The 16,211-nt window shown below is 34.3% G+C and overlaps 1 protein-coding gene across 3 annotated transcripts; it reads left to right on the top strand.

Annotated features, from left to right (window-relative positions):
- The first annotated feature begins 752 nt into the window (after positions 1–752).
- Positions 753–14,627, top strand: LOC119631776 (diphosphoinositol polyphosphate phosphohydrolase 3-alpha). Of its 3 annotated transcripts, none has more exons than XM_038024270.1 (4): positions 753–1,838; positions 11,006–11,104; positions 14,085–14,240; positions 14,366–14,627. In XM_038024270.1, exons 2-4 carry the CDS (start codon positions 11,006–11,008, stop codon positions 14,612–14,614), a joined length of 504 nt encoding a protein of 167 aa, XP_037880198.1. In that variant the 5' UTR covers positions 753–1,838; the 3' UTR covers positions 14,615–14,627. The 3 variants fall into 3 exon arrangements, with proteins under 3 accessions (XP_037880198.1, XP_037880200.1, XP_037880199.1); XM_038024272.1 differs by lacking the exon at positions 753–1,838 and adding an exon at positions 8,676–8,785; XM_038024271.1 differs by lacking the exon at positions 753–1,838 and adding an exon at positions 8,884–8,923.
- Positions 14,628–16,211: the final 1,584 nt, after the last annotated feature.

The raw sequence follows: 16,211 nt of genomic DNA, 5'->3' as shown, positions 1-16,211 counted from the left end.
AAACGTTAACATTAATTGTGTATAATTATTTTTTTGCACAACGTTGCAAAATTCTGTCTATTCGTTCAAGAGAGTAAGGGTGGCCCATTTTTAATTCTCGCAAAATTTAACATATTTTATTTAGAAGAATTAAGCAAGCAAATGCAACAACAAAACACACACAATGTAACCGCTTTACAACAACAATAAATAAAATGATAAGGTGAATGCATGGGTTGCCATGACCTTTAATTCTAACATATCGTAATTTATTACTACGTTATTAGAAATGTGGCGGTTTATTTTAACTCATTAATATGTAGTAAGACATAGGTACCGATTAAGTATGAAAAATTAAACTTGGGCTGCCATTTTGTGCTGTGTAGCACAAATTCCTGAAAACTATAGCGAAAAATTTCATATATCATTATCCTTTAAGAAGTTTCTTTATAAAATGAATTAGTTGTTATTACAAAATAAACTAATGTTAGTATTTCTTTATAATTTATATAATACGTACCGTGTTGCAATTTTTCAATTACATAAACCTTTGACATGTCTGAACATTTTATTTAGGCAAAGAACTCTGTCGAATTATATATTTGATATAGCCATGAGAAAAAACTGATAGTCCTGGGTTATATCATTGCATAATTTTAATAATTAAAATAAAATATTTTATGTATTTTTCTCTTCATTCCTATTTTACTTATATTAAATTGTTGTGTTGGCAACTCTGTTACCATCAAATAGAAAGCGTAGTGGAAGAGAGAAAATTTTTCCAATTTTTCATTAGGAAAAACATTTTAAGGAAGTTTTTTAGGCTGCCGGCTGCAGAGCAGTTTAATTAAAGCCATTAAAATTTCCGGTTAATCAGTGAAAAATTTCCGTTTGCTGATCAATTGAAATATTATCTGTAAATCATATAAATACGGGTCGAATGTAAAATTACGATGACGTGCGATTTATTTTGATGCCAAATGCTGAATTATGCACGTGTGATTTATGCTGAACTATCGTGAAAATTATGCAAAAAAGAAAATGTGCATTTTCGTTGGTAAACCGTGACAAGCAAGCAAAATTTTAAACAAAAGAGATCCACGGAAAAAAGCATCATAATCTGTAAAGCGCATTTGCCCTGAAATTCTTTTCATGATTAAGCAAAATATGAATAAAGAATGTCTGCAGTGAAAACTTGAAAGCAGCTGTTTAATCAACAAAAACGCCAAGCCCCCGTTTCCTCAGCATTGTTTTGCCTTTGCGAAGGTGTTTAGCAGTAATTATCCAATAGATTGGCTATAAAAACTGGCCGTCTGATTTTTACTTACTGCAACTAATATCAAGGCAGACTCTTAAATCAAATTTAAACGCTTGGCACTGTGGATTTACTTCGTTTTGTTGCCAACACGGCTTGCACAGCTATTTACTTATACATCAAATCTAATAAATAGAAATAGCCACCCCCACCAAACAGCAGCAACAACAACCACCAACACAAAAATGCTTGACTTTCAAAGTTAATTTTCAATCAAACAGCAACAACAAAACTTTTGTTTCTCTTAATTTTGTTGATTTGTTTGTTTGTTTGTTTTTTATTATTGCTTTTTTTTTTTTGTTCGATTAAATTTCTTCCTCCTTTTATCCAATTCAACGCGATTGTTAATCATTTTATGGTTCATGCCACGGAGGTGTGTCTGTGTGTGTGTGTCAAGCAAGCAATTTTTCTATAAACGTTTGTTGCGAGCAATTATCTACTCGCTTCATATCCATAGCTCCTCGAATTTCCTGAAGCGAGCAGTTGCAGTTTTGTACCTATTCCCGCTTTACTTATATTTTTGGATTTAAAAACATACCAGAAGGTAAGCCAAATTAAAGCTAAAGCCAAAAAACCATGTTCATATAATGTAACGAAGTCCTAGATTTCTAATATTACGAGGGGTCTACTTTACATAACTCATAACCACACTTGTTATTAAAAATTGCTTATTTGATTTGATAATCAGCCAAACCTAAGTACCAATGTGTAGTAATAAACTGTTAACTGTTAATTTAGAATTAATTGAGTCTAATCTAAAATGTTTCAGTTCTTGCGCAAAAGATGGAACGGTGTGAACAAAGGTCGTCCTAATCACAACTACATTTTGCAATAAGTTTTGACTTATCGATGCTTGAAATAGGTTCCCTTCAATAAAAATCTTCCCCCAAGCTCTTTCGTGATGCATATAATTCTTTTAGAAAAATTATTTTGACTGGAACACGAACACATGGAATGAGACAGAACGCGCAATTTTAGGTGTAATCAATAAAAGTTTAGACGATCGTACCTTGTTTGGTATACGCTGTACGGTTATGATCAGAATTGATGTACCAGGACCTTAGTTGCTTTTATATCCTTTGTGCGCAGCAAATTGAAGCGATCATGCCTTAATATAGGCATTGTTGCCCTCTATTTTATTACTATTCACGTTTAAATCTATTATGCTGCCCATGTATACTCGATACTATATATCTAGCTATGTATGTATGAAGGCGAAGGGAACATCTTAGTTAGGTTAATCCAAGTTGTTAAAAGGGTCCCTGAGTCTTGAAAAGATTTAAATTGTCGCTAAGTAATAACTTATCGAAATTTCTCTCTCACCACCTTCTGCGATCGCTTGTAATGTCCCTTTGCACAATACAACACGTGTACGTATATGTCGCAAGAAACAAACCTATAGTGTGCGATGGTGAAAATAGAATATGGGACAAAGATTGCAAAAGTTATTAAAAATGGTCAAAAAAATTTCATAAACTGTATTCATTTTTAATAAACTTTGTTACATAAGATGAAATTTTCACAAAAAAAAAAGTAATTTTTAACACATATATATGATTGTATATGTATTACAAAAATGTAAAAAAAAAAAAAAAACCGACTCGGTAAGGGGGGAAAAATTCTGTAATACTTCCATATTATCTCCCTAAGTACCCGCGCAGGTAAGAACCATGACTACTAACTCAGTGTCCGTAGATTCAAATCTCAAGTGCGGTAGTTTTCGTTGATCGCACCTATGACGAATGCTCAGTCGATAATGACATATAACACTTATCGATTGTGCACATGGCGACTACTAGGTTGCGCCTACCATTTCCCTATTTCTTTCCGTTATCTCTTCGACGGCTCTTCTTTACAAAAAAAATAAATAAATAAACAAATAAATAAAAATAAAGTTCAAGACTTGATCAATAGTATATTGTAAACACGATGCCATCGTATTATAGCCGCAGTGCATTTGCACGATATAGCAGCCCTTTGTATGAACACTAAGGCTCATATAACACATCGGTCAGTAATTCCCGGAGTTAGTATGTTAATGGTACCTCTAATAAAAATCTGATTAAACGTTCCTTTTTTGCCGGGAGAAAATAATTTTTAAACTTAGCAATGGCTTGAAAAGTCTTATAACAACCGTTCTCTGTCCAAAACAATAATTTTTTGGCGGTTTGTCAATTCTAAATGTCGTCGTCCGGGCATTGATAATGCTCAACGCGCCGGAAGCTCAGATGAGATGATTACACCCGAATGATCGAAAAGTTCCTAGAGCCGTTTTCCAAATGGATATTGCGTTTACGCAGAATCTCTGACTGTTATTGCAGGCGTCTATTGTCTATTGTTGGCAAATCTCAAAAAAGATGCTCCAGTAAAAAAATTCGACTCTACTCTATATTATTCAAATTATTGTCTGCCATTAGCCATTACTTTTCGCCATATTCCTGGCAGCATTCGAATATCATCGCTATTCACGAATAGATCAATCTTGAATACGTTCATATGATGCAAAGCGTTGCTCTCTCAGACAGAGCATGTACCGTCAATGCAAACAAGTAACCGGAAGCGAAGTGCTTCCCAATTAAGTGTTTTCATATAGGCAATGATCGGCGTCATGACGCGTGGATGAGTATTGTCATGTAAGCGAATAATTTGGTCGTGTCGGGACGCGTTTTTCGATGTGTGCTCGTCTCAATCTCAGTGATTGCTCAGTAATTGAATAGCTCCAGTAATGGTCTCATAACCCACGACACCAAGCTTATGCCCCACCCACTTATACACAGCATGAGTTTGTTTCCATGAATATTCGATTTGACTGTCTCTTGTTTGGGTTATCGTAGTGGATCCACGTTTCATCACACGGAAGAAACGCCTTTTCTTACGCCTGGCAAAAGCAGCATATCACTTATGCGAATTTTCTTCTTTTTTTTTAAATGACGTGAAATTGCTTGCGGACTACTTCTACTACTACTACTTCCAATTTCATGTTCCACATTCTTCCACAGCGTTCTTTGTCTTCCACGACACACTCGTCGTTTTTTTTTTTCACAACAACTTGCCCTCACTTAAAGCAGCCTCATCATATGCTTCAATAAGCAATCGATTGGCGTCAGCAGCAGACATCTTCAAATTGAAGAAGTAATTGAAAACTTACCGTAAATGAAGTTTATTCGGCAGAAAATTTGACTATGCTGATGCAATTTTAACAAAGCTGTTCTGGCGGGGCCATCTTTTGTCAAATCACAGAAACTTGCTTGTGATCCTATTAATAACCCAGTAAGGGAGGGAAAAATTGTTCGCATACGATTTCGTTCATTTTCACACTTTCCCTTAACGAGTGTGATAAGAAAAATTTGATGATCGAATTTTTTTTTCCTCATTAAACCCGTGAGCAGATAGATTGTCCAATATGCTGATTAGAAATGTATATATGCATATATACTTTATGTGGGAGTCTTCAAGGCATCTTATTATGCACACACAACTATAGCATTCATCCATTGTAAGCTAGGAATGACATTGTTATTAAATGAGATTTGGGATAAAGACGAAATAGTTTTGCATTTAGTGTGCGTGGTAGTCATTTCCGCAAAACTATTCATTTTATCCAAAACAAAAATAACTAATAAAACGCAGACTTTGTCATAAATTGAACCCTGCACATGTTTCTTGTCATATACTTACTTATTACTTTATTAGAGCACGGCAGATTAAAGGCAAAAACAAAAAAAAAAAAAAATATATATATATATATATATATATATATATATATATATATATATATACATATATGTAGAGTGCAATAGTAACAAACGAATGAGAATATGTCGATAATGAGCGACTTTTCTATACACTAGTCGGATTTAATCAAGTTTATATTGTTTGCTTGCCGTTCACTTGAGAAGATGAACTGAATAAACAAGCGTATAAATAACGGGTAGAAGAATGAAGAAGCGAGAAAAATTATATAATGTTTGCCTTGAAATGAATAGTAAATAAGAGACAACAATGTAAGGTAAGGTATACGAATCGTTAAGTGTTTTTTGTTAATGAATGGCACTTCAGTGCACCAATCGCATCCACCTAGTAACTTATTGTCTCGTATTATTATTACAAGGCTTTCCATCACTGTTCGTATTGCAGAGGCTTCGTTAGTAATAAAAACATATAATATCTGGTCAATTTTTTCGACCGATCTTTTTATTCTATTAGGTGTTTGCAAAAATGTTGATCACTTTTTCACTTGAAAAAAGCATTTATGGCAATTATATTGGTTAGGCAGCGATCCACCCGTCGGTCCATTTTCGCACTTCTCTTTAACTTTCCGCACTCGTGTGCCCGCCAAGCCATGCTGCACACATGTGCGCTGGGTGTGGCCCCTTTCGAGCCGCAACAGTGTACCCGGGGCAACTCTCACGGCAAATGGCCAAAAATATGCCATATTCAGGCAATTTGTGTCGTCATTTTTAAACCGTTGAACCCAAAACCGACAGTTGACATATGATAAAGCAGCCTCTGAACCTATTTGGTAGGCTTCGGCAGCAAATTCCTTCAAATAATCAACAAGAGCAATGAATTTGGAAGAAGAGGAGTTTCGAGCATTTCATGATTAGTGTCGGAATTCGTTGAAAATTGTTACTTTATGTGGAGAAAGGTGAAAATCATCGAATTCAACCGTTATGTACAAAGGTATTTCCCATTTCTTTATCTTTTATACCTGGCAAAGCTGCTGATTGAAATTTTTGCAATTACCTAATAATTGTTTTTCAATTTTTATCGGTTTCAAATTTCTCAAACTAACGAGGGTTGGAGGTCTTTGGGCAATTTCTAATGCCTTTCTGGTGTCCGCTGGTGCTTTAATGTAGACCAAATATTTATACCTTATAGCTTATAGATTAGTAAGCGGTTATGAAACTACATTTCCATTGGATCTATGAAATCAAGTGAGTTAGTTCGCTGTGAATTAATTCGTTAAGGTCCGTGTGTCCGTTAGGTCAGTAGATTCAGTAGAGTGTCGCAATTAAGTCAACGATAAGGGATGACATTTTAACTGAATCGAAAGTTTGGAGAAATTGAAAAGATCGTGTAGACGCTATTTGTAAGGGGACGAACTAATACGTGTCATCATTTTGTTTGCGATTGAAAATGTGCGTGCGTGAAGTGTGCATTCCAAGCCAAGAATAAAGTGAAAAACACAAAACGTATTTCATTCATATTCATTTTCAGTAGAGATTACGAAAATCAAAAGGAAATAATAATAATAATAAAAAAATAAAAAATAGTAAATAAATAAACAATTAAGTAATTTAAGTGGTCACGTGATTGTTATATGAAAATTTTATTCAAAATATGACTTTGCTTTATAGAACGCATTATTATTATTATTATTATTATGATTATGAAGTCATTAATAATATTATTGTAAATAGTAATAAAAGCCAACATTTGTATGTAAATAAAACAAATAAAAACATAATAATCGGGCAAATCCTGTAGGCTTACATACCCTACATCATATCGCTTAGTAGAGTTATTCACTTGTTTTAATAATAATAATATTACAATTATTGCTGATTATTTCCATGCAAAGGCACATTTCTCATGAAAGCCAGCATAATAATGGAGGATGCTCAAAACATCATATGACGTGATTCTTAACCTAATTTAGCAAAACTTCATTTATTGCCTAATAATGAAAATTCGACTTTTTTTTTTTCTTGACTATAATGACTTGTCAACTTAAGATTTTATATGAGAAATCCGCGATCTGCATGAACAAGTGGATCAGAAGGATCAGAACCATTTTGGATTGCATTCGCCATTGGGTTACGGCACGTCACTCTACCAAATTTAATCAAAATATCTTAAATATTGAGACTTGTAGTTTGGAGACAGGGACAGACAAGCTTAGATCGATTAAAGAAATGACTCTGAATCGTTCGGTATAATAAAAAAATGGATCTACTTGAAGACCTTCTAGGTGTTGCATATGTCGGCAATAATAATAACTATTAATATAAATAATTCTACAGCACAAGTTGTATATAGGGTGTAAAGCTGCAAATACCAACCAATTGAATATGTCAAATGCTTTAGGTTAATTGCTACAAAGTAGTGATATCGGCGGTTTCTGCGGAAAATAGATGCATTCACCTTAAGAAGACTTTAATATCCCATATTATTGTTGCATCAATTGATCAATGTGAGCCTTCATAGACTGATACTTCAATCTCGAAAAGTAAAAAAAAGTTGTATCCACCTAGCATGCTTATATTTCTTGTCCATACATTTTCAAACGAATACGTATAAAGCAAAAAATTATAAACTATATATATTTGTGTATGCATATAGTCCACTGTCGGTTGCGTGGGTCGAAGCTTTCATAAATAAACTGATTTTTCAAAAAGCCATCAAGCAAACTAAATGATATTTTAATATTTCTTATAGAGAGGTGAAAGTAGGTACAGCTATGGGCGGCCCTTAACTAACTAATGATATTTATATGACAAATTTCAGACGACAGGCAAAAGGAACAACTGCCATAACTAAATGAATTCACGAATTTACCCATATTCCTGGGTATCGCAAAGGGAAAGCAGAAGGTATCCAAAAAAATTCTATAAGAGAGAGAGAGGGAGAGAGAGTGAGAGTGAGAGTGAGAGTGGTGTTGCGCTATTTTCTAATATTGGTTCCGAACTCTGTTTTCTTTTTTTTTTTCTGAAGAATAAACTAATTCAAGAATCATTTGAATATGATTCATATCGCAAGATGATCATCTCCTTTCTTCAAACATGTACTAGGGATTTGTGTAAGTTGTAGTAGTTTGATGGCGCAACGCCTGATCATTAAAATGATATGATTTGCTCCAAAATTGTGCTCACTTCCTTTTCCGACTGTGCATTTTTCACAAAAAAAAAAAAAAAAAAAAAAATCCATAAATAAATAAACTATTTTATCTCGGTCCGATATATTTTAAATATATCACCTAAAGCTTTTCAATTTTTAAATGGTTATGCAGACGAATGGACATACATCTTAAGAAGTAGAAGTAAAAGGGTGTTATGAGGTAAATTGAAATGCACCGAATGAATGCAATGCCAAGTACTAACCGCGAAGAGTGATAAAAATTAATTTTTCTTTTCTCTTTTTTTTTTTTCTTCGGTTTTTCTAAAACAATATCTTTCCTGCAGTTTCTGATTCTCTCAAAAAAGAAAAAGAAAAAAACCAAGAAAATGTGATCATTTTTGTCATTAAAAGTAATTAACGCATAAAACTTTAACTAAAGCGTGTCGTTGTGCTTGCGAAAGCTTATTTATACACAATGTATCAAAATATAACAATTACACAAGTATATTATAAATACATATAGACGAGATAAGAGAATTTAGTGCTTCGCGTATGATCAGATAAGAAGCTTTATAGAGCGAAAATTGTCATTATTTAGTTTTCATTTAAAAACAACTTTGTTTTTATAACTTTTAATGGGTTTCTATAAGTGTACGTGTATGTATGTGTGTGTGTGTGTGTGTGTGTGTGTGTGTGTGGGTGCATATCATTACGTCTTTACCAAAATTAAATATATTTCATCTCGTTTTGCAAACTGCCTTTTTTAATATGACTTAACATGCAATAAATGTAAGCAAAAAAAAAAACAATTTTTTCTATTCTCATTGTGTTTTTTGCACTCTACTTACTACACCATAAAATTAAGAATTGATATTGAAAATTTATTGAAACGAAAGAAAAAAATTAAAAAACCCTACAGTGAGGCATGGCCATAACCCATACACCGACTTTCCAAAGTAAAGCATTTCCATAGAAAGTGATCGAGGGAGTGATCGGATCAGAAGCGTTTGTCTTTGAGTGAACACACATCATTGTACTTAATTTCTCAAAAATTGCGATCTCCCAGGTCAGGGGGTCAGAGGGACAGCCAGACATGAAAGCTTAAATCGTGTCCGAAAATGAGTACGAGCGTCTTTCTGGGTGTTGCATAATTCCACACAAACTTAATACACTCATTTGCAACAAGTGCGGTAGGGTATACAAATAAAAAGTTTTAATGTGCATTAAGGACAAACAATATTTTCTTAACAAACGCTATAAGCCACGAGGTCATGCTGCCATGGCCATATATAAGAGTTTTGCAAATCGAGGCAATTAAAATTTAATAAGCGATCTTCGCTTCAATTTTGCTTTAACCTGCCGAACTTTTCTCTTCATTTTTTTTTTTTTACTGTGGGTTACTGGTGAACCGAGATCCCCTTTTTACTGCACGTATCGCACGAGTGCATGGTAGATCGCCCCTGCCATGTCAGTGCAATACCCGAGACCTATATATCTCGAAGAAAAGTAGTTCATTGATGTTGGCAACCAGGGAAGTATCGTGAATCCGAAGCAAGTACGGTTGTTTTTAACAACCGCCAAAGTATGCCTAAGGCTTTGAAAAATAAACTGGGAGCCACGGGGGTCAGGGGGCTCGCCTCACAAAGCCACGTATGCCTGCGGGTGTATGGTGGACTTTGTTCATTAAGTCGTAACGAAATAAAATAATTTTTTCTCAAAGAATAATAATAATACAAAAAGGAATTGACGGACGGCCTTCCCTTTGGCCGATTAATAAAAAGAAAAAACCCTCTCGAGAATTAATTAATATATGCAAAAATTAAAAAGGGATTTGACCGAAAGGCTTTTTCCCCTTTTGCCTTATTATACTTTTGAACATATGTCACGGATGCCTGCGGGTAATGGTGGTAATTGATCAACAGCGCAGTGGAAGCCTTATGGCGCAAGGAAGCGTTGGTCAATTTGTGAGTCCTGACTGCTTGGGTGCGGCCCTTCGGGGAGTGCTCGTGGTGGCTGTGGTTGGCAAGTTCCTAGCCAAACTGGAACAGTCGAGTGCAGCTAGGCCTCACCACTGACCAGAGTGGGGTTTATTGTTCCATACACAATAAACCGTTCTGGACTCTGGCGTTGTTTGGGCCCCTACTCTATGGGGATTGTCTAACTCGCCAGGGGGCGTAGTACGCTTAAAGTGGCTTGGGCCACCGTGGGGTTAAGCCTTTCAGGCAGTAACCCACGATAAACCCTTGCTACAAATTCTGCACGTATCGCAAGATTTGTCGCTGATGACGAGTAAAGTGCGCAAAGAAACCGAATGACGGACGACCCTAGTAAAAAACGAAACTTTCCGCTGTGTCTTCTTAGTACACCAAGGATGCAATGTATGCTTTATGACTTCATTACTGTCATTACAGTTTGTTTCACAGCTTCATGTCGATTAGACTTGCAGAAATTTTAATCGCAATTTCTTTCCAGTTCAGTACACGTAAACATTTTCGCGATTTTCTGATGTAACGCTTGCCTTTCTTACTATCCGGCTAACATGTGTGGCGTGTAACATTTTTTCTCTATAGAAATTCATTTATTTTTAACACACGACACAACTGAACGCATTCGCAGTGTATTCTATTGAGCTGCGAGATGATCGCTTCTTTAACGTCTTTTTGAATTACGATAATCATGTGTCGTGATAGGGAGAGAGAGAGAGACAGAGAAAGAGAGAGAAGAAGTAATTTAAAATGTAATTGGTTCCGGGAATTAAAATGCCACTTTCTTCAGTGAGCAACTGACCTTGAATTATGATTTAGCTTTAATTAAAACTAATTTAAAGTCATTTCTGTTCTATAAACGCGAAAACTTTGTTTTTCATTTTAGATGGTTAAGGAGAAACCCAATTCAACACGCATCTATGATAAAGATGGCTTTCGTAGACGTGCGGCTTGCATTTGCGTTCGTTCCGATGCCGAAGCTGAGGTAAAAAATTTTATATAGCTCTGTCTGTACCCATCAACGGAAGTTCTCTTATAAAATTTTAAGTAGTAAACCGGAATGAGTTCGAAATAGATGCGTAAAATATTTGAACAAAGTTAACTTGTCTTAAATTAGAAAATCGATCCAGCTAAAGCGATGGAAAACTGTTTATAGGCGCGCAGAAATCCACATAAATACATACATACGAACATACATACTGCATACATATCGTTCCAATGTCAGCGGCAGCGATCTTGACAGAAATATTGCCCATCGAGCTGCTATTCAAAGAGCAGTTACGCATTCGCAGCGGAAAAAAGAAAAGAACTGCAGCGATGTCTGCAAACTGTAGACTGCTGTTCGACAGCGCATGCTGACAGAATGGGAAAACGACTCCGAAGGAAGATGGACCCACACCATCATGCCAAATGTAGACGAATGAGTGCAGAGGACACTCGGAGAATTTATTTTCTTCCGGACTCAACTTTTCACTGCCTATGGAAATTTTTCGAATTATTTTTGCCGTTTCCGCTTACGAACAGATAACGCATGCGCAACACATAAACGACGATGGCTTGGGCATATTTGGGAAACAAGCTTCTTAGATCTCCGGAAACAGATATTACGCCAAGGAACCTGTTAGCGATTAGGTTAATGGACACGGAGAGAAGGAAAAAATGCGACAAGCTACGGTATAAAGCCCCACGAAGACGACATCTGAATCTCTAATCTCAGGCGAGGACGAGCGAAGTAAAATGATATAGTGAGAACGGCTCCGCAATACCCTTGACCCCACAGTGCAGGGTCACTGGCTAGCACTATGCTGCCACTGCGATCAATCGAATTCTTAGCTCAGTGACTGCAAAGAAAATTTTCTAATTAATCTTCTGAAAAAGAGTGTAACTCCGTGCCTGCAACGCCTGGATCGCATATTGCTCATTGGTTCCTTTCTGTTTATTAATTTAATCCGTGACCTTGATGCAGTTAACTGTTTCGAAATTTTGAAATATAGGGCGCGTGGTTTTTTTTTTTTTTACCATAACTACTCTCGTTCTCGTTAGTTCTCGTTAGACTAAGTTTGTTGATGCCAACAGTGTCAGTTTGGCTAGTTGTTATGAGAAAAGCATTTTATCGTTCCCGATAAACCGTATGTAGAATTTTAATTTTAATATTAACTGTGACCCAGCATAGTAAATAAAGACGAAAAAAGTTAAATTCTTTTTATACCGACTTTTAAATATCCGCCGTCCGGATTTCGTGTACATGGCTCTTGTAAATAGGTTGTAAGTTTTTTGAAGAGATTAACGCCTATTTTCAAACGTCATCGGTGGCCGTCGTCTAATGTATACGCTAAGTTTCAGTTTTACACTTTCATTTTTTGCGATCGTTTGAAAACGATCAAAAATCGAACATATATAACCTATCAATCATTAACAGCCTGACACATTGATGTCGTCTTTAACAGAAACTTTATTAGATTGTTTTTCGAAATAGTTAATCCCAGCCACGGAAGGTATATGCGAAGATTTCACGCCATTTTGACAATTTATAAACCTAAGGGAGACCTGAACTTCATGCGTTGACTAGACATTGCTTTCTGACGCCGAATTCAAGTTTAACATTAATTTAGAAAGTGTTACGGCAGCTCTTCCCCATCGAAAATAATCATAGTGCGTCAATTGTTTGCTGGTTTAAAATCGGAAAAATAAAATTGTAATAGACGGCTGACATCCAAAAGCCATCAAGAAGCGGTACATTCGATATTTGGAGCATGAGAACGCCATCTGTGTTTTTCTTACACTTAATCAAAATGGTTTTCTATAATGGCCTAACTCGAATTGCCGTCTCATCCTCAATATCTGCATTGCAACGATTTCTATCCTCCTGGCAAATTCGAAGAGGATGCTCTAGGGAAAAAAATTTGTGCTAAACGATAAGGCCCTTGACCGATTGTGTTACTCTTGGCAGAGACTATGCTAATAAATAAAGTTCCGGGATTAATTGCAATTTATAATGTGTCTGTTGCTAAGTACTTCTGAGTCAATCAGAATGCCAATGAATGCACATCTAGCGTATACAGATCCCTTGGTACTGGCGTTTAGCAACTCTGTGAACACGAGAAGAAAACACAATCTCTAATTAGAAGACTCGATAAGCTTGCTTGTCAGTTTAGTTTTCTTTTCCATGCTTCTCCAATAGCACATCCTCTGAATGCGCGCCTTGAGGCATTGTACAAGAAAATAGTTGCACGCCAAGCAGTGATGCCGTTAGTAATTTTTACTTTTGCTTCACAAATTCATAAATTTAAGATTAGACCAATCATAAAATATCACATGTTAGTCAAACTGTTACTGGACTTCTTTCTTTAAAAGTGAACGAATTCACTTTTCAGCCACGTGATGGCGTCCATACCAGCCGGAATCATTATATTGAAGGCACAGATTAGAGAGTTTCTTTTTCATTTTAAAATAAATGCTAGTCATTCTAATGAATGGTTTAGTTTCCGAGAATGACGTTACCAATATGCTTACGACTAACTTGGCATCAAGATCATCCCTAAACTTTCGATTCTTATGCATTGTAGGCGCATAACAAATATTCGCATAACAAATATTCGATGTAACCCGCAACCAAAGATGGTGAACTTTGGCCAAGGCATAAGCCTTTTTTTATTTCCTTCAGAAATTTTAGAAATAAAAAGAAAGGGAAAAAATGTGGGCAATTCAGAGAGCATCCCGGAGACGACATGTACCGAAATAGTTTTCATGCATGCCTATTACATAAGAATGTATATAATCAGGTAGAAATATACACAAATTATATTCCGGTTATAAAATATGCCCTTAAGTAAGAATATTTCGATATGGTGGGTATAGAAGGCTGAATGTTTTGTTTTATTTTTCTCAATTTTCCTTTTGCTTTGCAATTCTCATATATACATATATATATATGTATATACATATATATATACGTTTGATTTTAGGTGCTTTTAGTAACCTCTTCGAGACGTCCCGAATTGTGGATAGTGCCAGGTGGCGGAGTCGAGCCTGAAGAGGAGCCATCGGTAACAGCGGTAAGAGAAGTTCTCGAAGAAGCCGGTGTGGTAGGTAAATTGGGCAGATGTCTGGGTGTATTTGAGGTTCGTTGGTTTGACTTTTCGTTTTATTACTATTATTATTACTATTGTTATTATTATATGTATAATAAACTTTGAATGCGTTACATTAGTTAGTGATTAAATTTTATTTGTGTTTTATTAAATAGAATCGTGATCACATGCATCGCACTGAGGTCTTTGTTATGACCGTTACTAAAGAATTGGAGGAGTGGGAGGATTCGCGAAGCATTGGTCGTAAGCGGCAATGGTTTTCAATTGATGATGCCTTGACACAATTAGCCCTGCATAAACCGACACAGCGACATTATCTAATGCAACTGCGGCACTCGAAGAACAACTCAAACGTCAATGCGAATTCGAATTCACCAACAACGGCTGCCCCAACCACAGCATAAAAATTATACACAATTCGCAAAATTACTTAAAAACAAATCCGAAAATTAAATTTTCAAATATTTTCCTATCGTTTTCTATTATTTATTAATTAATCTTTTGTTTGGTTTTCTTTTCTTTTTTTTTTTTTTTTTTTTCCCCCTTTATTATTTAAATTTTTCATTGACGCGCTGGTAGTCGTTTTTCTTTTTTTTTTACTGCTTTTGACTGTTTAGATCCTATAATATAATATAATTAAAATATAAAATCCCTTATTGACCCGGTTTTTCGTTTTAATTCCGTTGACCATGATTCGAAACTATTGAAAATTTTGTTTTTTAAAAAACTTTGGCAAAAAGTGTAAGTGTATTAAAATATTTATATACGTATATATATTTTTTGTTTTGTTTTTTAGTTTTATACGAATATTTATGATACACGAAACAACAAGCCTTACAGCTTCACATTTTTACTGTTTTCGATTTTTATTTTGCAAATTTTACACAGACTAAATTAAATTACCAAACAATTAAATAAGGAAATATTAAGAGGAATGAATATGATTTGAGGAAAACAAAAAAAAACGACAAAAACAAACAAAAAATAAATAAATAAATAAATAAATAAATAAAGGAAACAAGAAAACAAGAAAACACATGAAAAACAAAAAATAAAAACAAATTTGCACTTTTTTTGTAAATGTCTACATAGATTTTTCTACCGCTATTTTTACGTATATAATTTTTAATGAAAACAAAAAGTGAAAAATAAACATTTAAAAACGAAAAAATTAAAAATAAAATTAAGAAAACAGCAATACAAGCTAAACAATTGAGTAAATAAAGCCTACTTAACAGAATAAAACAGAGAAACACAAAACATAACATAATATGACAACAGCAACTTAAACGACAAATGTCTGTCTCTAGCACTTAGTGTTAAACATTTAACAAAAAAAAAAAAAAAAAAAAAATTAATTTAAGTTGAATTACTTCAAATCCTTTATACACACACACACACACACACACACACACGCGCGCGAATATACACATATATACACATAAACGCGTACAAGTGTTTACAACAGAAAGTCATTTTTTTTTCTATTATTGAGGGCGTAATAAAAGCAAAAAACAAAAATTACATTTCATAAGCGTAAATTATTCTAAAAAAAAAAAAAATATATATTTTTATATTATATTTTTATGTCTATTTTCAGTTTATATCCTTAAGTTTTACCGTATACTTACATTTATATATAAATTATTAATTATTTAATTTTTATCTTAATTTATTTATTAATTGATTATACAAAATTTTTTTTTTTTTTTAAATTATAATATAAACAAGTTAAAAAAAAAAAATTATATAGAAACTTGATCATTACATTATTTGTCAAAACGTACTATAAAAAAAAAAAAAAGAAAACAAAAAATCAGCAGAAGAAAACAAGAAGCGATAATAATGTAATTGGAAAAAAAAAACGAAAAAAAAAAAACCACAAGCAACCATTAAATTAACACAATAATCCATAAGTTCATAATAAAAGATTGTTGCAATTCAAAATAATATTAAAAGTGAAAGAAAACAAAAAAAAAAAAAAAAAAAAATGAAAAAATT

The sequence above is a fragment of the Glossina fuscipes genome, unplaced genomic scaffold (genome assembly GCF_014805625.2).
Source record: "Glossina fuscipes isolate IAEA_lab_2018 unplaced genomic scaffold, Yale_Gfus_2 1, whole genome shotgun sequence".
NCBI classification, from domain to species: domain Eukaryota; kingdom Metazoa; phylum Arthropoda; class Insecta; order Diptera; family Glossinidae; genus Glossina; species Glossina fuscipes.
This window is presented reverse-complemented; position numbering and strand designations above follow the sequence as displayed.